At 35.7% G+C, this 27,793-nt stretch overlaps 1 protein-coding gene across 1 annotated transcript; it reads right to left on the minus strand.

Annotated features, from left to right (window-relative positions):
• Positions 1-13,626: 13,626 nt before the first annotated feature.
• On the minus strand, positions 13,627-17,230 carry LOC131857807 (disease resistance protein L6-like). The gene is made up of 6 exons (XM_059210532.1): positions 17,142-17,230; positions 16,496-17,057; positions 16,155-16,409; positions 15,387-16,031; positions 14,293-15,293; positions 13,627-14,194 (listed from the first exon to the last, which is right to left on the minus strand). The coding sequence occupies exons 1-6, from the start codon at positions 17,228-17,230 to the stop codon at positions 13,627-13,629; spliced, it is 3,120 nt and encodes a 1,039-aa protein (XP_059066515.1).
• Positions 17,231-27,793: the final 10,563 nt, after the last annotated feature.

Raw genomic sequence — 27,793 nt, forward strand, 5'->3', positions numbered from 1 at the left:
GATTTTGGGCCTCTAAATGGTCGATGCAAGGAGCATGGACAGTGATCTGAATCCAACATAAGGAAATCGATATTGAAAAAAAAACATAAACTCATTGGTACTTACTTGGAATTTGTCTCAAAATGTGGCCTAATTAATATATCATGCAACCTGTACGCTCCTCAACTCAACCACACAATGCAGTGTCAACCCAACGCACCTCTATTCTTATTGTTCCTTCCAATTGAGAATCTCAGCCACTCTTCTCTCGTTGGCTAAATCCACGAGCTTCTTCTCTCAGCAATCCTTCCTTATACCTCTCCATGATCTGATTGCATGCTTCTCCTTTCCATGCAAAGATTACTCCAGTTTTTTGAGAGGCTCAACTTTATATTCCCCTAAATTAACTGACCTTTTTGGGTGTGATGAGTAGACTTTGTATCTCATTTTTACTCCAATTTCTAGTTACGCCGAAAAGGTTGAAAAAAAGGAGCAGTTTTACTATGGGTGTGGCTAGCATGCAAATCTAAATTTAGCTTTCTGGTTTAATTCTCACCGACCCATCTACACATATGCCTACATTTATGCATCGACTTCTTCACTAAGAATGTGTTATAATTAACTCCAACTACCTCCAGCATCTCGCTAATTGGTAACTGACTTCTTTATGGAAGACTCTCCTTTTGTACACTTTAAAATCAAACAAGTCATATATATTACTAGTATATTTATATTTTAAAAATATATGTAAAATATGCGGAGGGAAGAATACAAATCCATTAAATTCATGCATGCAAAAAGCTGTGAATCTAGCTGGAGACAAGTGGCCAAGGTTCTATTTTATTTGGAGTAACAAAATAACACCTCCACAAAAGCTGAAACATGGCATATTTCATGCATTTCCCCGTCATTTGCATGTCAAATTGTTTCAAAAATGGATTTTTGTTTACGGACATTTTGATGTCATTGAAGATGTCTCTCGACATAATTAGTATTAATTTATCCATTTTCAAAAAAAAAGGTGTATTTAAAATTTATTAAATAAGAGAAACTCGACAAAATAAAATATAATCAATTGAGGGTTGTGACACTTGCTATGTGTGATACATATTTTTTTTGTTCAGGCCCTTATGTGTAATGAATATTTTGAGGGGTATGCTTCGGTGTTTTAACCTTTGTGGTGTTTCTCTGTGCTTATTGTTGGAGATGAGGATGTTCCATCTTGGGCTCGATATTATATGGGGTTTGAAATACCTTTTTAATTTTCTCCTATCATCTCCCCTCTTTTAGAGGGGTCTTCCATGAAGACAACTATGGTCGATCCATTGGAGCTTTCCTTATTGTGTATCATGTGTCAAAGGGCTTTTGGGTTCCTTGTTCAATTGTTGTTTGTGTTGTGGATGTTGGTGGCTTTGTTGGCTTTGTGGATGGAGCTATTATCAAGTATTTTTTCATTGTCCTTCTCCTTTTCTTCGTTTCCTTAGTTTTTCTTTTGGGGTTGGTTTTGAGGATTCTAATCTTTTCTTTCTAGATTGGTGGCCTTGTTTTGATGGGTATGATGCCTTATCTTTCTTCCTTTTATAAACCCATGTTTTGGTTTAGTTTCTTCTAGTGATATTGATTTAGAGTAACCCCTATTGGGATCATTAGATGCAGAGTGATAGTGAATGAAGTTTAAGGGTTAATTTCTAAGTTTTTGTGTGTTTCCCCTAAGTTTTTAGTGGTTGCTTATTTTTGGTTAGGGGTTTCTTCACAGGAGCTTCACCTAGTGAACCTAGGTTATAGCATTTGTGTTCATGGCATACTAAAGAATCCCCCTAGTTTCAAAAAAATATTGCCCTAAACTCCTTTTTTGACACCCTCTCCCAATACACATCCCAAATTAAAAGCCCCCTATTTTCACCAAATATTGTATTTTTTCATTGCCGGAATTAAAAACCCCCTATTTTCACGGATAGGTTGCTGGTGTAATTATTTATTCCTCTTGGATATAATTACACTTTACTTAGGTTTACTTAGGTACATGCACCACATTGTAGTTTTCATATGAGACACTTAGGGAGATGTGCATACATTGGGAGTGTGTATGTAGGAGAATTTCCACCTTTTATGATGTGATCTTGTTACTAGTCTATCATATCCACTTATTGTGGAGTGATAATTCCACCTTCGGTGGGTGATCCACCTCATGTGAAATATTTTATTGTTTCTCCTACCTATCACACCTATTTCCCACCTACCCTTGTTTCTTATTGAGCCACATGTCATTTTTGTGTGCTCACATATCCATATAGCCTTGCCTATTTATGCAGGCTCATCTACATTGTATGTAACAACTATTTATTTTTATCTATTGATGAGAATACACTTTATTCTTATCCTATATTTTGTCTCTCTATTTGTGTTTTACATTGCCTCTAGATCTTGGCAAAATCTCACATGGTATCAGAGCCATTGGAGTGCCATTGGTTTGCCAATTGAGAGAAATTTGGAGTTTTGTATATTGGAGCTTTCTATTGTAGGTTATTATTGGAGCTTGTTGGGTAAAATCTGAGGTCACCATTGGATTGATGAGGTTCAAAAAAGTCATAATCACCATTTATTTCATCCAAATCCAACATCCGAGGCCAAATCTAGAGTCATTTGAAGGTGGAGGGTGATGACTTGTTCCAACAGCGATCTACAATTTTGGAGCATTTTTTGCCAAATTCGTCATCGCCATTGCGCTCAGAAGGTCGAAAACCCCAAGATCACCTATTCATTCGTTAAATTTGGCTACTGTCACGTGAAATTGAATAAATCTCCCCTCTCGGTAGCTGTACGAATTTGTAGGTCTGATTTTTTTTTAAAATAATTTTTTGTTTTTATTTATTTTTCAGAAAATAAAATTTAAAAAAGATATATTTCATATTTTATTAAATTTTTAAAAGGGGGGGGGGGGATCGTTCTTTAAAAAAAATAACTTTTTTTTAACCCCACGAGGGGATGTACCGTAGCAAGCACTCGATAGGGTACCTCCCACGGCAGGCCCTCTCAGGCCCTGCTGTGGTACGCAGCCCGCAGCCCTGCGTAGTGCAGGGTACATGTAGGTGGCTCTGCCCCCCCCTAGGGTATTTTAGTTTTTTTAAAGTTTTTAAAATTAAAGGTTTTTTTAATGGGTATTTTAATAAATTGTTTTTATTAAACTTTTAATTAAGTTTTTAAAAACAAAAATATCATGGAATAAGCAAAAATGGGAATACTATTTTTTCTTGCACACCTTCATACTTGTATGCAACGCTTCTAACCGGCAACCAAGGGGGCTATTGCTCGTATATTTTTCTTGGCGATATCCCAATCGGAGGCATCTTCATCTGCAGTATTCTACAGAGCTTCTTTGGTGGCATCATCTTCATGTTTCCAAATTTGCACTGTATCATGTTGTATGCTCTTGCATGAGCAATGTTGTACTTGCACTATCATAAAGTGTCACACCTCTTTGTATCTTGTCATTGATGACATATTTGATGTAATCCTCTTGTACACATAGATTAGAAATATCTTGTGAGACTTGGTGCATTGCTCCAGTTGAGACTTAGATTGTACACATTTGTGCAAGGCTCCCATAAGACTTAGATTGTACTGATATTTATGCTATTTATGAGTATCTAACTGATGCTCAAAGCAGGTTGTCTCCATGCCTGATCTTCATTTTGTTGCAGCGAGTGATTCATCATCATCGACTTGGTACCAGTTTTTGTCACACTGACATTATTGGTGTAGCATTGGCTCTCTCTCTTCCTAATGGGGAGGTATTTTGGTCAACATCATTGGACCATCTTTGTAGGATATTTTACATTGAGGGGGGGCTTCGTGGTCTCTTCTTCTCTCTTATGGGGGAGAATTTTTCCTCACATGTGGTAAATTGTTCTTCTCATTCATCATTGAGAGCATTGTGTGCTTTCATCATCTCTATTTTGGGGGGGAGGTTTTTTCCAAGTGTTTTTTCTCTATTTCCCCACTTTATGGGAGATTGCATTGCATTTATACATGGGTACCTAACATGGTCATGTAGCCGGGACCCATCTTGCATTGCTTAGTTGCATTGTAGACTTAAGTTCATTCCCCTAAGTTACACTTAAGGGGGGCTGTTGGTGTAATTATGTATTCATCTTGGATATAATTACACTTTACTGAAGTTTACTTAGGTACATGCACCACATTGTAGTTTGCATATGAGAAACTTAGGGAGATGTGCATACATTGGGAGTGTGTATGTAGGATAATTCCCACCTTTTATGGTGTGATCTTGTTACTAATCTATCATATCCACTTATTGTGGAGTGATAATTCCACCTTCGGTAGGTGATCCACCTCATGTGGAATATTTAATTGTTTCTCCTACCTACCACACCTATTTCTTACCTACCCTTGTTTCTTATTGAGCCACATGTCATGTTTGTGTGCTCACATATCCATATAGTCTTGCCTATATATACATGCTCATCTACATTGTATGTAACAACTATTAATTTTTTATCTATTGATGAGAATACAGTTTCTTCTTGTCCTATATTTTGTCTCTCTATTTGTGCACGCGATATAATATAATTGCCTAGCCAATGAAGCCCCCATGGATTTCTTCTACTATTTTGAGGAATATATTTGTTCTTGCTAATGTTGGAAATTCTCTATGTGCTATTTTGAGTGATTATCATATATGAGCCTTTATTGTTTTTATCGTAGTCTCTTGTCCTACGTGTCTTATAGATCTCCTATTGAGGTGGATGGCATTCATGTGCGTGTGGTTGAGGGTTGATATATTTTCCATTTGGCCCCCTATCTTGCCCTTCTATTGAGGTGGCATCATCTCTAATTTAGATGGATTTTGGTTTTGTGGGAGAGATATAGTTCTATAGCAAGGTGTTGTTGTCACCTTTTCTTGTGTTCTTGGTTGCAAGGGAGCTATTGCTACCCTTAGTGAGGTTTTTTTCTAGAGGTTATGGGAGCCTTGTCAAAACCCATGGTTTTTATGTATTTGAGTTGAGTTGTTCATTGACTGTGTCCTTGTTCCTTTTGCAGACAGTTGCTAATGTCTTGATCTTTCTATTTTTCTATTGTTGGGTTGTTGGTTTCCTTTCTCCATCTCTTGGCAGCATATTATAATAGTGGGTTCTAGATCTTGACAAAATAAATTTGTATAGGGTGTCAAGTCCCTTCAAAACCTTTTTTACAAATAATAAAAAACAATGGATTGTGACTATTTAGCATACAAGATACTTTTTAAACATATATCTTAATTATCTAGTCAATAAGAAAACTTATTCAAAATAATCAGAAAATTATGGAATAGTTTAAGAATACTAATTGTCTTAAAACACATCCAAATATATTCATAGATAGGGTTATTTATAAAAATCCTATCCAACCATCTATGTATGGAAATATTTAATTAAATATTTTCAAAATTAAGAAAAAAAAATCGTATGGGATAATACAAGACTATTCTATAGAAAGAACCCAAATTCACTATCAAGTTAGTTACAATATTCTCATGGATTTTTATTTGTTTTACCTATAAAAGTAATAAATATTATTTCACAATGACATGTTTATGGAGAATAGTTACATAGATGAGAGGGAAAATAAGGTTTGAACCAATGATTACTAAGAACAAACAAGAATGTTGAAAGGAGAAGACAAGATGTAGATATAATTGATGCAAAAGAGGGAGAGAGGAGTGGAATGGTTTCATGGATAACGAGGAAAAGGAAATACTTATTGATATCTAATTAAAGGTATATTAAATAGCCGAGAAGGTATTCTCAATACTGAAGGAATTCCCTTTGGAGGTGATTGTTATTGTCTTGATAATTTAGGGGGAGGTTTGGAAGCTTATTTTGTAGTGAAGGATCACTTTTTTATGATGGTTTTTTCCTTGGTGGATACAAAGAAATACTATTATGTTTCTAATAATTTGATATAGGTTAGGAACCATGGTTTTCTCTTGTTAAGATCTACATATTCATCTCTTCTTAAGAGAATTCAAGTAATAATATTGGTTCAAACTTGTTTATTGCACCTTCTAAAGTGGGGTGAGCCTTTAGTGACTAATATGAAAAAATTGCTTTAGAGTCTTCTTAGATTTTATACACTTATGTAATATTAGTAGGTAGCATTTTCCCTATTGGTGCCCTCACTATCTCTATCCTTGGAGACCATGATACATTGGATATGTTGAAGACTGGAATGAGGTTAGAGATTTAATGTCTACTTTTCAAGTGTCTAATTGTTCTACCACTTAAGGTTTGGAGAAATGGGAAGCTAATTAGTATTTTAGAGAATCATATAATCCACAGGATGCTACCAAAACTAACTATGTCTTACATCTGAAGGGATATCGAGCTAAGGATGTTAAAGGTAATGTCAAATATTCTCATGCTTAGGCCTTATGTTTGGATATAGTTGGGGAAGGAAAGGGTTTATTTCTTAGAATCCCTATTATATTATTGAAATTTCAAAGTCCAAGCTATAGAATTTTCTCTGTAAGGAAGTTAAGTAGCGGAACAACTCCCTACACTAACCTTGAGATGAGGGTAATACAACAATTTTTACAGATTGTCACAACAGTTATAGAAAACACAAAGAGATATAATAACATTCAAACCATAACACAGTGATTTACGTGGGGAAAACCCTTTCGGGAGAAAAACCCCACACTCCAAAAGCTACCCAATATATTATTCAATAATCAAAATGGATTACAATATAGTTGCAGAGAAATCTCTTCATAGGAGTAGCACTAATCAGAGATTTGGAGATAACTCAATAGCCATAAGACTTTTACATACAACCTCTATCTCATGTGCCTCATATATAGGAGATACAATACAAGAAATTGTCAAATGGTATTACAAAACCATGGGCTAAAACGACCCAATAAGGTGTAGTAGACTTTATCTCCCTTCTAGATTCCCTATGACATGTCCCTACCTTGTACAACTCATTTATGTGTTCGATGTATTTTATATTTCCTATTTCAAGAGTACAAACTTTTAGAGGCCATAACTTGAGAACCGTGTGTCTTATTGACGAACTGTTTGAAGCATCAAAAAGCTTACGAAGTGCTCTAATGCCTTGTAAGATGTTATGTCAATTATGCCCACTTTTCAAGGCATTTCAGAGCCTCTAAAGTCCTCAAAATCAAATTTAAACCTTTCATTGGATCCCTCCAAAACAGAAACTTTAATATCTTCAAAACTAGTTGTGATCTCGCAATGTAACTTTACCAGAATGCTTATCTAATCGACCAAAAGCTTCAAGGAGAATTCTGCACCATTTCATGCTCAAATAAAAAATTAATATGAATAGTAACATCATGTAAATGCAAGGTTGGGACACCATTTTCCCAACAAATCTCCCACTTGTCGAACACCTTGCAAGAGAAAAGGGAGTATCAACACAATAAATCGATTTCTAGGGGCCATGAGGCCCATAGACTCCGAACATCATTTGAACTTATCTATGCTCACAACATTAGTTAAAGAATCTATGACATTCATCAAATTTTCTACCTTAACCAACTTCACTCTGCCATCTTCGACCATATCTCTGATAAAATGATACTGAACATCAATGAGCTTGTTTCAGGTATGAAATGTCAGGTTTTTAGCTAGGTAGATCACACTCTAACTATCATGATATATTGTCACTTCTCCGTATTTTATTCCAATGTCTGAACACAATCTCTTAATCCAAATGGCCTCTTTACAAGCATGAGTAGCTACCATATACTCTGCTTCAGTAGTGGACAAATCAAGCACAACCCATCACTTACTCATCCAACTAATTGCACCACCACATAAAGTAAACACATAAGCATTGGTGTATCTTCTCCTATCAATATCACCTACCTACTCTGAATGTGCATAACCATGAATATCAAGGGAAATCATGTCTCCAATTGAATTACCACAATAACACAAAGAATAATCTGAGGTACCCTTCAAATATATCAAGACTCTTTTGACTGCATCCCAATTAACTCTACCAGGATTAGACATATATCTGGATACAACTCCCACTACTTGGGCAATGTCTGGTCTAGTACAAACCATAGCATACATCAAACTTCCAACTGCAAGGCACTTTGAGCATGTCTTTCATCTTCGATGGGGATGTAGGACAATCTGCAGCAGAAGGTTTTTGTACAAACCGATTCACCCCGCCCCCTCGCCCCGCCCTCTCAATTTTCTATATTGTTGCCAACACTTCATTGCTTACAATCCAATGCAAGAAGAATAAAAAGACACCTAAAGTCATATCAAAAGATCAAAATAAAAGTACGAGAAAGAAAAGAAAAGAAAAAGATGAGATGAAATGTAATATCAAAAGTTTGGCTTTGGGAACATACAAGTAACTCCATTGGGGCTATAGATGTCTAGCTAGAAATGGAGCAATATTCATGAGATTATAGTGATAACCTCATCAAGGCCATAGACATCTGCTAGCAGTGAGGCTCTATCCAAGATACTTTTGGAGTTAGGATACCTCACATAGCTAGTCGCATAGGATTCTAAGGGTCGTCAGTGCTTACAAGAGTTAGAATAAACCCAATTGCACACACATAGGTGATCAAAGAAAAAAGTTTGAAGATTCTATAAAGGATCTTTCTTTTGTTTTTAATACAAATCCTAATCACTTGGTGCGTTAAGATGAATCAGCGGAAGGTTCCTGAAAATGGATTGGATCCTTATCTCTAAAATGTTCTACAACCTTGAGTTCATTAGTGTATAACAGAGTGATAAATTTGCATAATCGCCCTTGGTTGGAAAGGAAAGTCACTTTTATTTTGCATTAGTTTTCCATAATAAGAGAATTCATGAATAGTCAGTAGTACTTAAGCTAAATATTTTTTCAATAAATAGTGCATGCATAGTTGTTACTTGCATCATGAGCATTGATAAATTGAGGGCATCCTCCTGAAAAAATCTTAAAAAATCATAAAAAGTCCTCAAAAAATCCCAAAAAATATAAAAACTCTTGAAAAAATCCAAAAAAAAACCTAAAAAATAAAAAAGCCAAACAAAATGTTGCAATAAAATATCCCGTAGAGATCAAACACTTGAGTAGATATCAAATAAACACTTCAAGCGAAGTTAAACATACATACTATCCTAGTTCAAAATCTACATACATACTATCCTAGATCAAACCAATCAACTACCTTATCAATCGAATTATCCAACCCTATAAATAATCATCATCATCTTGCCTTAAATAGGGAAGGGTGTGATCAAAACCAAATAGATTGGTCTTATACGAGGTATTCGATCTCTAAAACTAGATATTTTATCAGTCTTCACATCAAGTAAAATGAAGACACAAATTAGTATGGTGGCTGCTGAATTTTGTCTTAGTTAGTCTTATCTTTTATCAATTGGTGACAAGTCATGTTCCTATGCTACTCGAGGATGTCCACAAGTGACTAGAGGAGTCAGGATGCTCCATGATCTTTTTATTTGGTTGTTGTTTGTGGTGTGAACTGATGAAGCTTTGAGACAATGTTACTTTGGTTATCTATGTTGGTGCATTCATTCAGCAAACTTATTCTATGTAAAAATGAAAGTCAAGGATAACTATGCTTGTGATTATCACACATACCTCAACCCTTAATGATACACCCAAAATGACAGGGTTTGCTCCTTTTCTACAATGTGTTTGTTTCTACAATGGGATATCATTTACACCATAGTTCCTCATACCCTGGTTTACAAAGCTCCATTGAAAAATAATAAGGCTCAATGATGATTATATTGTGCTTAAATAATGACACAAGTTCATTCATTTCATTTCTCCTCATCCTATCTTAAATCATTTCTCATCAATCTACTAATTTACTAACATTTCTTCTAAAAACATTGGGTCAATAAATAAAGACGTATTCTGATGTGCAAAAATAACAATCAATCGTACTTTCATTATTAAGGCTTCATTTCATTAAATTTTCATATAAGATCATCTAGGTACATGTAGCATCATTTTAGAGTCATTTTTAAATATCATCAATCAACATTATTGTATTCATACATTAGATTGCATTTCATATAAAAATAAATTAAAATTGCATAAATAATCATAACATTGTAGCATTATAATACACACATCATGATCAAAATCACACCATATAGAGCATGTGGAAAATGCATAAATAAGATCGTCATTCATATCACTTGAAATCAGGACAAAATGCATCATAGAATCATACATCATAACAAATAGAATTAGGCATATAGAAACATATAACACATCATATAGAGCATTACCACAACTACATCTCATATATATCTAAAAAAAATATCTCGAAATACAATAATCTAAAGTCCTGAAGGCTCAAATAAAGTGTCTATAAACATCAACCAACACTGTCCCTATCAGGAGCTTGTGAACCCTGTCCTACACCTAGGTGACATGGTGGTGGATGAGGTTTTTCATGATGCCCTTGCTACTAGTACCTCTTGTCAACATGCTTGATCTACTATGAGATCTGTATGCCTGATAACTCTGTAATCGCTGACCCTCATGAACTATGGCCTCATAATGTTGATGCCAGCACATTGCCTCCTGTGCAGCATCAAAAGGTTCAATCAGACTATATGCGAATGTCAGTCCCTAGAGCAAAATGGAGATCATATGTGTCAATGCAAAGTTGGGCTCGCTAAATGGCATCATCTCGCTCACTGTGATATAAATCCCACTCTACTACAGCTAAATCTTGAGCTATACCAAGACTGTCTCTCTCTGCTCTCAGACCATCCTCTCTCTACTAATAATGCATCACACTCTGCAACCTAAGACTCCTTCCCATGTGCAAACATGGCCCTATCATCCCTTTGGTTGTGATGCTCGGTAGCTAATGCATCCTATTGGCCCTAAATCTAGCCCCTAATGGTCTACGAATCCGAAATATGTGTCACCTTCTCACCTATGGGAACGTCATCCTATAAAGATTACAATGAGCAGAGAAAAACGATAACAGAAATAGAATAAAGCAATAAGAAGAGACAACACACGATTTATCGTGGTTCGGCAAATTTGCCTACATCCACACTCAAAGCAGGGAATAACTTCTATCAATCAATCTCTAAATACATGGGCTGCACATAGCCATTATATAAACATATCATATACGAATTGAACAGTTGGAAGAACGCAAAGGGTCATGTGGCCATTGGGCTTCACATTCCCAACAATCTCCCCCATGAAGGCCAATTGGCACAGCCATGCACAGTGACACCCTGCTTCCATTTTGAAACTCACATTACGACCAGACTACTAGATTTTAACCTTGCGATCTTCTGCTCACACACACTTTGGATTAATCTTCTCCAAAGCACATCAGACTAAATGACATTACAATTAACTTATGTAGCTAATATATCCAAAACATTGAAAAGATCATTAACTAGTTCTAAAATGAACCCTTCATCCTGAAATGAATCTTGAAGATCATCGGTGCTCCCTCATGATCAAAAAATGGAAGACATGTCATCTTTCTCAAACACCATGAGAAATTAGGCTGGCTCAATAATACCAACAAAAAATTCTAGTGTTGGAACAATCATAGTATTCCTGCCAAAATCGATTATATCTTCCCCTATCGTTAGGTGTGCCAAGGCCTAGAAGTACGATTCACTGTCAGATGCCTCATGCCTACCATAGAAAGTATTATATGAATAGAGTAATGGCTTTAGTTGCTCCAACCACATCACCAATGACTCTGCAAGAACACCCAGCCAAAAGATTACGAAATTGCCAACAACCTCGATATATGTCGATTCATTTGCTCCATCATCCATGGAAGGTGCCATGACAGATGAGCGTTCACCATCTACTCCCTGACCAAATGAGCAGAGAAATGCATTGGTCATATCTCTACCTCCCATCATGGGCCTTTTCAAATGCATATCTGTAAAGTAACACTGCGGTACCACAAGAAACAGGGTATCTATGCTGCACAAGATGCCATCGTGTGCATTTATACGTCGGTAATTACTACAAACCATAACACCCTTTTGGGTAATCAATCCATCGACACCAGTGCCAAAGGCCACATCGACACAGTTTGCTAAGTGAGTGTCTGGATTCCCACTCTTCTTTTGTAACGCCTCCTCCAAATAAGCCAAGGTTTTCCCCGCTAGAATGCAACACATGTCATTTGCAGTGTACGAGTGCCAGGATTCCGAAAAGATCTTATTCGCGTGAGTCCCCATCCTGACGGCAAGCATTAACTCACCCTTTCAATCCTCCAGCAGGTATTCAAGGTCTATTCTCAACAGACGCGAATACTTACTGCCAAATTCAACCTCAGAACATTCAGAACAAGAAACGCCAAAATCAAAAAGCTCAATATCCAACGTTTTAGGATACAATTTTCCCAAATCTGCATACTCATGTCTCTGGGGATGAACAACAACATTGAAACCCAGATGTAATATTTATCCGCACTTGATACTGGATGATCGTAGAAGGAAAACTACAGATCGCTTATGTGATAGTGATCAAGGAGACTCCATTGCCTTACGTATGTCCCTTGCTTCCCACGATGGCTCACGGGCAGATGCTTCACGCCTTCATGTTGAGGGGTCACACCATGCTTCCGTTGCTCCACAAGCAGCTGCTTAAACTCGCCCTCCAGCCTATCCAACGCTACCACCATAGGCCCCGCAACCTCCACGTCCATCAAAAAAATATCCTTGTGAGTGCGAGGAAGGAGACGAACCACGGGATTGGTCTTCCCCAAGGGCATCATCCACGGTCTGCGGAGGAGGACGCCTCTATTGTAAGCCCGCGAAGGTGGAGGTTCTGGGCAAATACGTGGTTTTCCCAGCATGTTGTGGTCAGTGCCCAGCATCGCGTGAGGACTATGTTGCAAGGCATGAAGAGAGATCTTCTTGCTGTGGTGACTGTGATGCAGGCTACCGGGTGATGTAGGACATACATATTGCCTATGCTTGGACTCACCATATAGACCACAGAGTTCATCTTTTACTTCTCCAAACTCCGAAGTTGTCTATGCATCTTCAATTTCCACAAATGAAACAAACTGATTATGTGCCTCCTCGCCTTCTAAACTGATAATATATTGCTAGGATAAAATTGCCTAGGTCTACAATCATGCATGGGATCACATTCCATAATTCTATATAATGGTACTTTAAAAACATTTAGTATGCATGAATTTCTCATTGAATCACAACCAAGTTTTGTTGATTATCAAAACCATATACTATTCTAAAAATCTTTCATATTAGAATATTTAAAAAAATTTAGTTTCCATAATCATTGTAAAACATTTACATGATAAAATTATTGTCATATCTATAATACTTATCCTTCTAAAAATTAAACTAAGAAAATCTAACTCTATAATCTAGTTAAATAGTTTTCAAAATACCACCAATCTTAGACAATTAAAAAGAAATTATAAAACCCAACAAATTCAAATGAAAGTGTGTGCACAATGGCAAGTTAAATCTAAAAATCAGAAATTAGATATATGCATAATCTTTCCGGTATTTACTCGTTCTTAATAGCAATGAAATAAAAAATGGAGTGTTATATATTTAAAGTTAAAACTAACGAATAACCTAAGTAATCACTGCTTTCTCAAATATAAACGTCTAAAGTTGGTAATAAAATCTCACCGGACGCAGAACTTGCAGAAGTAATATCCTCCTTCCCAGCAAAATACTCTTGCACTTTATTTAACCAATCAGGATCTTCAATAACTCTGCCCGGTGTTGGGAAAGCGACCACATTGTCATCTCGCAAAGTGAGAGTAATGGAATTTTTGCCGTAAAACCTGGACCTCTTTGAAGTTTCATAAGGAGCTGTGATTGAGTTATACACCTTCACTCCACGGAAATACTTCTTCCCCAGCATTGTCTTGCTCTTAAGCCACTGCCACCCTTTCAATGCTTCTGGAAATTCCCTGAAGTGGAATGTCTCGTCTTTGAAGTGCTCCAGCCAAGATTCATCATCATAATCCACTTCCCAAATGTGGGGATCAATTCCATCATAAATTACCTCGTCTTTACAACCCCAACTCACTTGGATTTGCTCTAATCGTGGGCAGCCATCCATCCTTGGAAGTCCTTCCAAATTGTCGTTGTAGAGCAGAATAAACACCTGTAATTCATGACATCCCAAGATATCTGGAGGATCTTGAACCCTCCTGCAATTGTATAAACTTAAATCTTCAACCTCCTGAGTGATGAAAAATTGGGAAACTTTTCCAAATTGTTTAGTGAGAAAAAGTAAACTATCTCTAACGTGGCACAACATTTAAGATCCGGTGGCTCCCTTATACCACACTTCCCAATTTTGAGCACAGTCAAATTTGATAGACGTCTGAAACCCGGAAGCTGCTCTAGTTTCCGCATATTCCATAGCTGGAGATTTTCAAGTGTGCAACAAGAGTCTAAATATTTCGGAGCCAAATCAGCTTTTGATGAAATGAACAACTCTAATGTCTTTAACTCACTTGGCACATCTATATCCGGACATGCGGTCACCGCATGGCATTCCGACAAAACAATTTTGGATGCTTTCTTACATCCTGCGAGCAGCGGTGGGGCAACCATCTGGCAGCAGTTGTCGAGGACAACACTTTGAAGATCCACGCAATCTCTACAGTCGAGAGGCTCCTTCACTTCATCACACATACTAAATTCTACTTTCTCCAAATGCGGCAAACCATTTAATCTTGGGAACTCCAAGAGCGATGGACAGCGAACTTTAATCTCTCTTAGGGAAAAGCAAGAAGATAGATCTCCCAACTGATTCAGCAAATGGCTGACTGAAATGTCGATCTCAAGAAGTTGCAACCCTTGGAGGTTGCTTAGCGCGGGAAATTTGAACATTGGATGTACCTCGCATATCTGAAGCCACGCTAGCTCTAACAATTTTTCCATACCTTCAATTGTTGCTAAGTCTTGGCAATTGTGTAATACGATACTTCTGAGACTGTTCATGGGGCCCAAGTCAAGCTTGCTCATATTCTTCACACCTACGAGCAGAAGTGCCTTTACATTTTGAACGGACTTCAAAGCGATCTGGGATGGACTTCGATACCTGTAGTCCTCTAACTTAACTAATTCAAATCCTTCCTTGTCTTGTGAACTTAACCCACGTGTACTACGTGGGTCGCCCTTCCACCACAGCCATTTCCCCATTTCTTTTGCTTTACTTTGAGCAAATTCAATATATAGGTCGTGTATGCGAATTGCAGGTACAGATTCTTCAATAAAAGCCTTCTTACATAGATCTTCAACCTGAAACCACATATAAATTAAGCGTCCATTAGTATTTCAATTGAAACAGCCAATCACAAACTAGACTGGTGTAAATGCAAGTATTCAACTCACTGCTTTTTCAATAAATGATATCTCTTCGTTGCAATTTATGGCCAGCCACTCGGTAACTTTGTGGGAAGACATGCTGGGCAGCATGTATACAGTGAGAAGCATGAATACAGTGCGGTATTTAGGTTGAATGTCATCAAAAGCTTTACTTAGCACAGCGAACACGTCATACAGACCGTAGCCGGCTCGGTCTACCAAGCCATCTATCTCAGCAACCCATTTTTGCAAACTTGTACCATATTTGGCGAAGAGTTGGCCGCCAAAAGCTTTCAAGGCTAATGGATGAAATGTTTGACCTCTCCGACAAATGTCACCCCTGGTCTCTTTGAACGAACATCTTTTTGCACATTTCAAAACAGAACTTCTGTCCTCTGTCCCCAGAGACGACTGTACTAGTGATGTCCCTTCTAAAAGAATGCCTATGGCCTCGTCCTCTGCAAGACTTGGGACGCGCATGCATGAATGCTTGCCAATTTGGAAATGCTTTAATAGAACATCTACGCTTCGTGCGCTCAAAAGGATGCAGCTCTTTTCTCGGAAGTCTGCCTGAACATAATATCTCACTTCGGATATGCTTTCGTCTGTGATATTGTCGAGAACCAACATCACCCTTTGGCCCTTCACTCTTTTATAAAACTCAACTCGTGCCTGTAAGTTATATGAGAAAATGCACAACACTCAACACATATTGTTCACTTTGTCTAAAAATAACACTGGAGTTGGAAAGAAGAACATCCTGTCAGTAAACATAAAACCTACGGAATTGCTTACCTGATCTTTGCTTGTCAGTGCTTGGAGATGCGTTTGAGGGTAGTGAGTGAGATACTGCAGTGCAAGTTTTAATCTTTCTAATAAACCGCCTTGAGAAAATTCGAGATGACAGATTTTACCTTCAAAATCCGCCAATTTGTAGTTGCAGATAGCCTTGCCAAGTTTAGTTTTCCCGTGGCCCGCTATTCCATACAATCCGGCAATACGGATTCCCTTTTCGTTGGGATGAACGGTGCTGAAGAAAACAGCGACCTCCTGCAGCCAATAAATATATAAGCATGACAGTACAACAAAAGCAAAAGAAAGGAGTTGCACAAAAGTAGGTAGTGACATGTTTTCACCTGACACATTCTTTCTTCTCCTTGCATACAAGGGAGATGATACCTTCGTGATTGTTTCAGGAGTCTGCAAGAAACTTCTTTAACTATTTTATCTCGAAACTCCAATTCATTACCACCTTCACTGAACATCAACCCCTTAATTCGCCGCATTGCAGTCAAAGCTTGGTGCCATTCGGCCCGCTTTTCCTTAGATTTCTCAATCCCTTTCCACTTTTCGTTGTCTGACGTAATTTCCTTAAGACCCTCGGGTAGAATCATAAAGTACAAAGGTAAAATTTGGAGATTGGGATTTGTATGTCTAGCTTTCATGAAAGTAGAGGCTTCAAGCAGTGGCCACTTTGATTCCAAAAATTCCCTAGAAAGAAGCAAAACTGCTAGTCGGCATGCCCTCGCGGCTTCAAATATACGAGGAGGAAAATCTTCTGCTATTGGCAAACTTTGAGGATCTTCATCAAAGAAGCAGGACACGCCCAAGTTTGTGAGGTCTCTGTGTAGCTGCCTCACAAAATTTTTTTGCTTACCGCTGTGACTGAGAAATACATCAAACTTCTGTCCGTGCTCGCTGTTAATTTCAATAAGGAGAGAAATATATCAAACTTCTGTCCCTACTCATTTGCCAGCAACATTAAATTAAAATGCATCTCACCTGCGCATCGGTTTGTTGGCTTGACAGGACTCGTCAGTGCCTAAATTTGTACTCGAAAGCCGAGCTTCATCATCCCAAATCATCACCATGAATGGATTAAACAAGTGAGAAAATAATATTATAATTTTAGGGTATGATCAGAGAAATGCCTTTAAATGTGTAAATAGATAGTGCTTTAATTTGAAACCTAACGAAGTAAGTGTTGGAATGTTCAGTAATTTCTCCTAATGAAGTAACTGTTGGAATATTTAGTAATTTAAATTGAAATCTTAAAAAGTAAGTGTTGGAATATTTAGTAATTCCTTTTGTTTGTAGAGTTTTTGAGTTTTTATTTTTCTTTTTTAAGTTTTTCTGTTTTATTTCTAATAATGCAAGTTTTGATGATAAGTTTCTAGAAATCAAGCTGGGTGTATATGGGACTTCTATATAACGCAACATTTGTAATTCATTCATCATCTCGAGTCTCATCATTGTTCATTTGATCGAGAAGCTTATGTAATCTCTTGAATGAATAGAATAATTTATTAGTGTTATAATTTGTATTTTTTTCCATTTGGTATCAAAGTAGGTTAGAGAAAGTTTTTTGGATTCAAGAGTTTGCAAAAGAAAAAGATTGTGTGACATTAATTTTGATAATCTAATGAGAATTAGTTCAATTCAAGCTGTGAGAGATTTTCCAAAGATCAAAAAGCCTGCTAATGCTATTAATAAAGGATGTCAAGTTGGAAAGCAAACAAAGAGAACTTTCAAAGTTAAGGAACAATCTTCTACTAGATTGTTGGAGTTAGTGCACACGTATTTTTATGTTCCAACCAGAACTAGAAGTCAACTAGGTAACAATTATTTCATGCTCTTAATTGATGATTACTCTAGAATGACCTGGATTACTTTCTTAAGAGAAAAAATCTAAAGCTTTAGAAAAGTTTTTGAAAGTCAAGGTCATGGTTGAAAATGAGATCAATAGAAGAGTAAAATGCTTGAAGTATAACAAAGGTGGAGAGTTTATCTCTTTTGAATTCAATATCTTTTGTGAGAATCATGGGATAAGAAGACAGTTATCTATTCCCAGGATGCCACAACAAAATGGTGTAGTTGAAAGGATGATTAAAACAATTCAAGAGGCTTCTAGAACAATGATCAATGAATCAAAATCTATTGAAAATCTACTGGAAGGAAGCAATACACACTATAGTATACACTCATAATAGAGTACAGATTATAAGTAATCATGGGGAGACATCTTATGAAATTTGGTATGGAAGTAGTCCATCTGTGAAATATTTTAGAGTATTTGGAAGTAAATGCTATATCAAGAAAGATGAAGAAAATTTGGAAAAGTTTGACACGAGCTAATTAAGTTATTTTTCTTGGCTACTCTACTAAAAGAAAAACTTATAGATGTTATAACAAAAGATTAAGAAAAAATGTTGAAAGCACAAATGTGAAGGTTGATGAAGACTATGAGAGTATCCTCTTTTGGTCTAGGTGTTATTTCCTCACCAAGCATGTAGTTTTCAAGTTGTCTTGTAGTGCTTGGTGACACTCTTCCTCAACGTGGTGGAAGAATGCTAGTTTTGATCACTTCACTATTTTTCCTAATGTTGTTTCTGACGATGATGATGTTTCAGAGGATTCTACACCACAAACTCTTTTTTCTTCTCCTCTTGGTTCATCTAAGTTTTCCATGTATCTAGGGCCATCTCTTTCTCTATGTACTATTGTTGCTCTCCATTTTGCTTTAGATTTACTTGCTAGCGTTGTTTACCAATCCAAATCTACTTTGACAATAAAATGAGTAATTTTGGTTTTTTTGTTTCTTTTCTTGCTTTCCTAACTGATTATTACCAGAATAATTCACTATTCACAATGGTCCCAAGTGTTTTTCTGTTTCTTATGATGGTATTGATGTTATCCATAATGATGATGTTCTTTCTAACAATATTTTTGATGACCCACTTTTTTTGTGGGTTATCATTGTTCTGATTGTAATAATGGATCTACTTAGATAGTTATTCAACATAGGAATAAATTTTCCTCTAATAAGTCTCCATCTTCTAAGGTTAGTTTGTTAGCTAAATAGTAACAAATGCTCCAGTTTTGTTGTTACTTTGTTGGTTGCCATGTTTTGCTATTTTGTGTGAATGGTTATATTCTAACTCTAGCTTTTGATGGTTGGTGACTGATTTGTAAGGGGTTGGGGCCCTTCCCCATTTATTTGAATTAAAAAAAATAGAAATTGAAGGATGAAAAATATAGGGTGAGCATATGCAATCTTGTGCCATCAATTACACATGTATAAATACAAGTAGAAATGGAACATATGCCTAGGATCAAAGCAATAATATTTGTAAGATCAATGATTAAATCTTATTATGAAAAATAATAATAGTAAATATATTTTAGTATTATCAATTTAGTATAAATAGAATTAAAACACATCTATACTTATTTAATACGGATCATAATTAGGCTGATTCGTAGGATAGAAACAATGAAGATAACTTTCAAATATTTTTTGTCCGTAAACATAAGTTCAAATATTATAATATTAAAAAAATTTATTTGATACATTTTTAGGTCAACGAATGACATGAATTGATATAATTATATGTTAATTATTGTGATAGCCTGCATCAAGTTGTGTTTTTAATATTCATAGTTAAAATATATTTAAATCATTTAACTTTTCAAAATTCTATTTAGTACATTTTTAGGTTCAACTTAGTTTGGGAGACAAAATAAAATTAAAATATTTAATGTCCTTTCAAAGTTTAAAGTGATTAAATTTATTCATTATGGCTGTGTAACCTTTCAAGTGATATATTACATTCAACACTAAGGATAAGATATTGTCATGGATTATTAATGATTTTTTAGAAGCTATTTACAAGCTTTTGAATTTGTGGTGATTTGAATTTTGATGTGTGAGAGCCATTGTGATTTAATAATCAATGACTAGTTAATTTATCATTTAGATGGTATAATAATTTCATTTGATTTATAGTTTATTAGGAATTGCAAGTTGTTCAAATAAAGGATTTATAGAGTTAATTTGTTAAAGTGTTGAAGAAAATTATAATTTGTTTAATGTGTCTTAGAGAACTTGTTTTAATTATATCCCATGTGAATAAGATAGTGTGGGCCTAGTAAAATGAAAATTTATAGTTATAATTTGGTAATTCATCAGAAGAGACTCAACCATATGTATCTATTTTTCAAGGAAGAAGATTATTGTGCAAAAAATACAAATGGATACTCATATATAAGGAAGAAGGTATAATTCATGCAAACATCAAGAAATTTAATTTTTACAAAGTAAGTAGAAAGATATTATCAATATTAATAACGTTTTGTTTAAATCTACTTGAGATTTCCATCCCTACCTTTAAGTATAATGCACATAATGATAAATAATTTAAGGATGCAATGATGTTAGAGAATTCTTACACAACTAATTCAGTGGTGTTTCATTAGATAAGTATATATTTTAAAGCATACAAAAAGACCATTTTATGAAGCTCCTAGTTGTGTAATGGTGTTATTGAAGAAGTTATTTAATAGTTCTAATAATATCCATCTAAACTTGGTTTGGATTCCCATGATAATTAAGGATTTCATTATCCTTAATTGTAGTGTCTTGAACAAGATCAATATTTAGAGTTAGTTCTAACTAGATCAAGATGAAGGTTCACTTCACATGTCCATATTCTTGTTAGACACCTAGTAATACCTTTTGGTGATGGTTTTGTACTGTTCACTCTTTTTCTTTATACTCATAAGTAAGTGGATTCTTTTTTAAATATTTGTGGTGTCATTTATCTTAATATACACTTGATTTATTACCAGCCTATAAATCCCTACAAACATTAGTTAAAGTAATTTTAGGACATGGGACCTATACTATGTAATAGTTAAATGGATTTTTTGAAAGGATTCAAATATGGTTGCTACAATGGCACTTAGAAAAGCTATTTTACTGAGGCAAATGTAGCCTCCATTGGGCTTAAAATGGCTAGCCATGAAGGGTTGAAGAAGGTATGGATGGAGAGTGATTTGTCAAATATAATTAATTGTTTGAACAAAAAATCTCCTCCTAATTAGACGATTAACCATTTAATGTAGGAATGCTTTGAAATGAAGACCAAATTTGAGGCTATTAAAATCTGGTATGTTTTGAGGGAGGGTAACATGCTAGCTGACCATGTGGCTATCTTGGTGTGGTTAGAGATGATGATCAAAAGTGGTGGCATGAAGGGGATTCCTTCCCATTCTAATTGTGTGAGTTGGCGAGGAAGGATGCCGAAAATCTCTCTTCGCTTGAACATTAATGATGACGGATCACATGTGTAGGACTTTTTATAGAAAAAAGTGAAGGTGAGTTTCTAGATTTTTCCTGTGGCTCTATTTGTTTTGCGACGGTTTGAAGTCTGATTTTGGTATCGTCGAAAAGAATTACAGAAGTAATAAAATAATGGGGGGAGACAAAAACATAATGGAGTCATCCTCGTGTGAGATTTGGGAGAAAAATGAGGGGGTCTAGAGGGAAGTTGTTGATGGGGAATGGAGCCCTTTATTCGAAAACTTCATGGAAAAAACCATCAGCTCATGGATTTGTTTGTGAGCAATTAGGATAATAGGGTGTTACGTCTATATGGGGCAGAGTTCAGAATTGGCGAATCCTTTATTACTGAGATCTTTGGGCTCAGTATGGAGGGGAGGAAATTTTTTAAGTAAAGGAAGAATTCGAAAGAAGCCCTCTCAGTTACCTATGAAAAACAAAGTGAAAGAAGAAGGGTTAAGAAGAACCTAGATGGTGGCTACAATAGGCTAGACCTTCAGAGTCTCTGGGTGGACATGTCAAAGTTTATAATGAGGTACATAACCCTTGATGGCGGCTTTGCTAGCATATTTTCTTACCATTTCATGATTCTGAATCATTTTAGGCATGATAAAAGAATTTCCTTTCCGTTTTATTTGTTATCTTCTTTGGAGTTATCTATTAGTAAGCACTCCAAGAATGAGTATAATTCAGTTCTAAATGAGGGTTTAAACCTCCCAATCATGGAGGACATGAAATCCCATGAGGTTAAACCCTCCCTTGCTCTGAAAAAACCCCAAGTCTTTAGCTAACCAGGAGGTGCATGTTGTTTTAGACATGAAGTTTAACAATGTAGAGGGTGGAATGGCTATGGACTGGAATGGTGTCCATGTGTCAGATGAATCAAAGTATAAACCCTCGAAGGATGAGGGTCCCCTAAATAAGACCACTCTTGGTACTAGTAGTAGCAGAACAAAATCCACCTAGATGGGCTGCTAAAAAGAAATCCCCTATTTCGTAGACCCAGATCTTGGGCCCGCAAAATCTAAAAAAATAGAAGACTCAAAAAAAGGTGGAGATTCTTGACAAGGAGGATAATAAAATTAAACTTGACATCCCCCTCAATGTGGGACCCAATGAAGATTCTTGACAAGAAGGATAATGAAATTAAAGATCTCATTGCCACTTTCATTGAGATTCCAGCTCCAAATAAGACTAATGAACTCCTGAAGTTGTCCCAAGAAATTGTGAAAGATATTAAGGTTATGAAGACTGAACATGAGGCTAAAATTGACATGTTGGAGAAATAAATACAGAAGATCAGAAGTAAACTTAAGGGTTTGGTGGAGCAAGGAAGCCATGCATAACAATTCTGAGGGCCTCAAAAGAGTCAATTAGGAAATTGCCATTCAGAAGGAGCAGATGACCAGTGCCGAGAGATCCTCAGATATCAACTTGGCTAAGATGAACCATGAGGTATAGGTGTCCATGGGACCTTTTACCATGACCAAGAGAAAACATCAGGAAAAAGGTACGTCAAGGTTCATTATGGAAGAACTCTAGGAGATTAATAACAAAGAGATCCAAAAGAATGTTGAGCTTATGAAAGCTCTTTCTTAGTTTATTTTCTTGAGCATCTTGTTTAGGCCTATTTTTTGTAGTTTTCTGTTATGGGGTGAATCCCCTATTTTTGTTGTTGTTTAGCGGCTGGTTAGACTCTAGTTAGTGTGTTTAATTTTTGGATGGATTTGGGTTCCAGGTCCCTATAAAACCCATTTATCTTAATCAAAAACTATGGTTACTACAATACAAAGTTTTATATTGGTATGTAGTGACTAATCATGCTACCAAACTTAAAATTGGTAAATTTGATAGTTTCATTTTCTCCCTAAATTAATTAATGGGCGAGTGCATTGAGAAAGGCCCCTCAAAATATGTCCATTAGTTAATAAAGGATTTGGTTATAATTTTGGTAAGAAAACTAAACTTTGTAAACCACAAAAAAGGGCATGACAAATAATTTTCTATATAATGTGAAATAAAAAGAGAATTGAGTAAATGTGAGTGATTTAATATAGTATAAAATAGTATTTTATGTTATGAAATATTGTAGTTAAATGTTTTCTAGATAATTAAATTAAAGAAAATACTATTTTCTATGGCCCATATTGGGTAAACCACTTTATATTTGTGTTGTTTTTTATTAAATTAAGAGGGAAAGGGACCCAACCCATAATATAATAGAAAACAAACAATAAAAATAAGAAAATGTAGCAAGGTTACAACTAGGTAACCCAAACAACAAAAAGAACACAATTGAATTACATCAATACCCTACAAATCAAATATGAGACCAAAATGTAGGCTCAAAGGGACATTCCAAGATCTTTGTGAAGAAAGAGAAAGATATTTTTCCTTTTGTGAACAACAATCCGTGACGAATCCTTGACAAGAGAAGCATAAGGTAGAGTATTGTTTTAATGAAGCAAAGTTGGAAAGAGCACAAGGGGCTTCACTAAATAGGAAATATCATATCACGTGTGTTCATATTGGTGGGTTTAATATTTCCAAAATGAGGGTGCAATATATTGCCCATCGGTAAAATTAGGGGGTTTTTAATTCGGGCTATGAAAAAATGCAATATTTTGTGCAAATTTAGAGGGGATTTTAATTTGGGTTTTGTATTGGGAAGGGCGGAAGAAATCGAATTTAGGGAAATATTTTTTTTAAATAGGGGGATTCTTTAGTATGTCATGAATGCAAGTGATATAACCCAGGTTCACTAAGTGAAGCCCCTATGGGAAAGAAGAGGTCCTAAGCCACAGATGGGAACCTATCAATAAGGGGAGAGAGAATCTATGACCATAGAAGGGATGAGTGCCATACTTGAGAGAGCCCCAAAAGGATCCTATAGGGAAATAGTAGCAAACCTAGTCCATGAAGTAGGAATAGTCAAAGGGTGTACTTCAACAAATATAGGAATAAGGAGCTTAGTAGGAGCTATAGTATCTGAAACCATGTGAGCCATTAAAGTAGGGGCTATTGGCAATGAGGGATCTGAACTTAAGGAAGAGTCTAACTTCAAAAGAACATGAAAGACTATAAGATTGCATCTATCCCAAGGATAACTTTAAGAAACCACCCCCTGGCAAAAAGTGTAAAATCTTGGCGAGTCAGACATTATTTTTGGGGGGAAATTTTCATATTGATGGCGAATTGTTTTTTCAAAGTAGGAAAAAAAATTATTTTGTATTGCTGATTTTTTCCTAGGGTACGAAAATTTCATAAAATTCTGGTGAATAATACCTTGTTTTATGGGTAAAATATATATTGTAGGAGGCAAATATTTTTTGTTTAAAGGAACAAATATATAATTGTATGGGCAAAAAAATTTCATACGAAGGAAAAATTATTTAAGCGTATTGGCAATTTTTATCCACCACTTGAAAATTATTTAATTTGTTTGGCTAATATTTTTTTATTTATGCAAAAATATATATATTTTATTGGCGATTTCATGAATTCATTGACATTAATAGACAAGGCACATGATACATCACATTGAGTCCGGACTCTGCACGACGTATCGATAAGTGCGACCTCTTTGACACGTGAAGGGTGATGTCCACATACCTAAAATCCATCAATGATTTTAAACTGTTCTATGATCATAGATCAATGGCTGAAGTTTTATTTCTGCCCAAATTTCTGAAGAGAACGTAGGTTAGGAGAAAGTTCCTGGAATGGAATTGGATTCAATAAACACATATCAAATATCCCGATTGATAATGTCAGTCATTTAATATATGTCTAGTCACTAACTGCAATCCACTTTGTCCCCATGACTTCCAATGTGGTACTTGGTACTGGTTTATAAATTATATCTGTTTCAAATTTGGTATGGGTTTATAGTTGTTTTTCAATTTCATACTCGTGCATTTATTGAAAAGATTTGCCAAGATATACGAAAGATTTTAAAAAATTTAAAGAAACTAATACAGTTAGAGAAGGTATTATTACAATGAAGAGCTTTAGCTATTTATAAATGATCTTTGCTTCTTTCATCTTCAATTAGCCTTTGGTAGATAAATTATCGGAGCTCGCGATATTTAAATTCTGCCTCTGGTTTAGGCCTATAGGCTCGGGCTATTTAATTTGGTAATCTGATTTCTCAAGATGGACACTCCTATCCACTTGAGAAGCATTTCTGTGGAGGACCAGAGGGCCTTTTTGGACTTTGTTAGAGACCCAACCCTCCAATCAGTCTACAAGGAGGCTGGAATGTTCACTAATGAGGCTATGAGGATGGTGTTGGGTAGAGACTTTCTGCATAACGAAAATAGATAGCATGTTAACATAGACATTACGTCTCAGTTCTTGTCGTCTCTTTTGGACCTCGAAGGAGACAAGGTGGATATTTTGATGTTAATAAGGAAGGTGTTTAAAGAAGACTTCCTTGGAGACGATGTTACTGTTGTCATCCTTATAGAAGTAGGAGCGGGGATCCCTTAGGCGATTGAATTAACCAATATTCTCCTCTGTGACCAAACAGTGTCAGTGGCTAGGCAACCATTTCTTTTGAACCTAAATATAGAGCAGTTGACGCGTCATAGGAAATGGGCACGGATTGGCGGGAACTTTCTCCGAAAATGTTTCCTCCTGGATGACTTTCCAAACTTCAATTGGCTTGAAGAATTCTCTTAGCTTATAATGTCTAAAGAATTCTACATGGAGGGAGAGCCAAATTCTTAGGGTAAACCATGAATGTGTCCACTACATGTGCCCTAGCCCCGACCCCCTAGTAGTTTTGTTTTTTTGGCTATGTCCTCCTAACCTTGCAGGCTTTGTGCCTCACTCATTTTGGTTTTAAAGTTTTTGAGGGACTCAAGTCTCAGACATGTAAAAACTGTAAATTTCCGAAACATAAATATTAATGATAATTTTGCAAATTCTAGTTTGTTTTAGTTTGCCTCTTATGGATATAAAAATGCTTTCTATTTCATTTTATTAATGATAGTTTTGTAAATTCTTTTTGTCTATGAGCTACGTTATTTCAATATTTTGTTAAACAATGGAAATAAATTTAATACTGTGATCTTTTTTATGTAATGCTTCTTCCTCTATATTTAATATATATAAAAAAATTCAGTTCATTCCATTAATTATTTGTACATTGATTATGGTTGATTATAATTTTATAAATATATAAAAAAAAGTTGTTTATCTCGCGAAAAACAAGTGAATTATAGTTCCAACTTACTTGTTATTGAAGTTTTGAACTAGTGCATGCGTGGGTTGGTACATGTTATGATTTATAGTTATGATTTTATCATTATGAAGAAATTTGAGACATTTATGAACGGTAGATGGGATCGCTTTCATGGAAGAGAACCAAGGATGTCCCAACTTCACACAAAATTGATCTAATGTAGGAATGATAGCAAAAATGACATCTAAGCACTTAGTACCAACCTTAATGGGAAGAGTAATAGAACCTATAGTAGGACAAGAGAAACCATCAAAGATCTTAACCACTAAATCAAATTTATCATATGTTACTTCATGCAATTGTAAAGTATAAATATATTCTTAAGTTAATACATTAACCATACATGTTGGATCAATGAGAACCCCTCGTGAGAGTTTATCTTTGACCTTTGCAATGATATATAGTGGGCCATCAGGTGTTTCAATAGTTTGACTAGGATCAAAGGTAATGCATATTGCATAGGTCCTTAGGGGGTGCAGGTTTATCAATAAGATTCACCATATTGTTAGACTCAAGGCCAAGGTCATTAGAAGAAAATCCAAGATTCTCAGACTCAATTAGAGAATAGGATTAGACTCAATTAGATGAATGAATTAGGGTGGATTTCAGCTCGAATGTAAACACATTTGTGAGAAATTCACCTGAAATTGAACATTTTACATTTAATTAAGTATAATTAAGTCTATAAAGCTCTATTTCGGGTGGAAGTTGAAAAGGATTAAACAGACTTCAAAAACAGTCCAGAAAAGTGACTCGAGTATGGTGATGTGTCTAAAAAATATCAAAAGTCATGGGACTCATGACAATTGACAATAGATACCATCATCCGTTAGATGAGCATAGATCAATGACTTAGGGTGGATTTCAACCCGAATGTGGGAAGTAAACACATTTGTGAGAACTTCACCCGGAATTGAACGTTTTACATTTAATTAAATATAATTAAGTGTATAAAGCTCTATTTCGGGTGGAAGTTGAAAAGGATTAAAAAGACTTAAAAAATAATCTAGAAAAGTGACTCAAGTGTGGTGACGTACCCGAAAAAAGGCAAAAGTCATGGGGCCC

The sequence above is a fragment of the Cryptomeria japonica genome, chromosome 8, assembly GCF_030272615.1.
Source record: "Cryptomeria japonica chromosome 8, Sugi_1.0, whole genome shotgun sequence".
Lineage (NCBI taxonomy): Eukaryota > Viridiplantae > Streptophyta > Pinopsida > Cupressales > Cupressaceae > Cryptomeria > Cryptomeria japonica.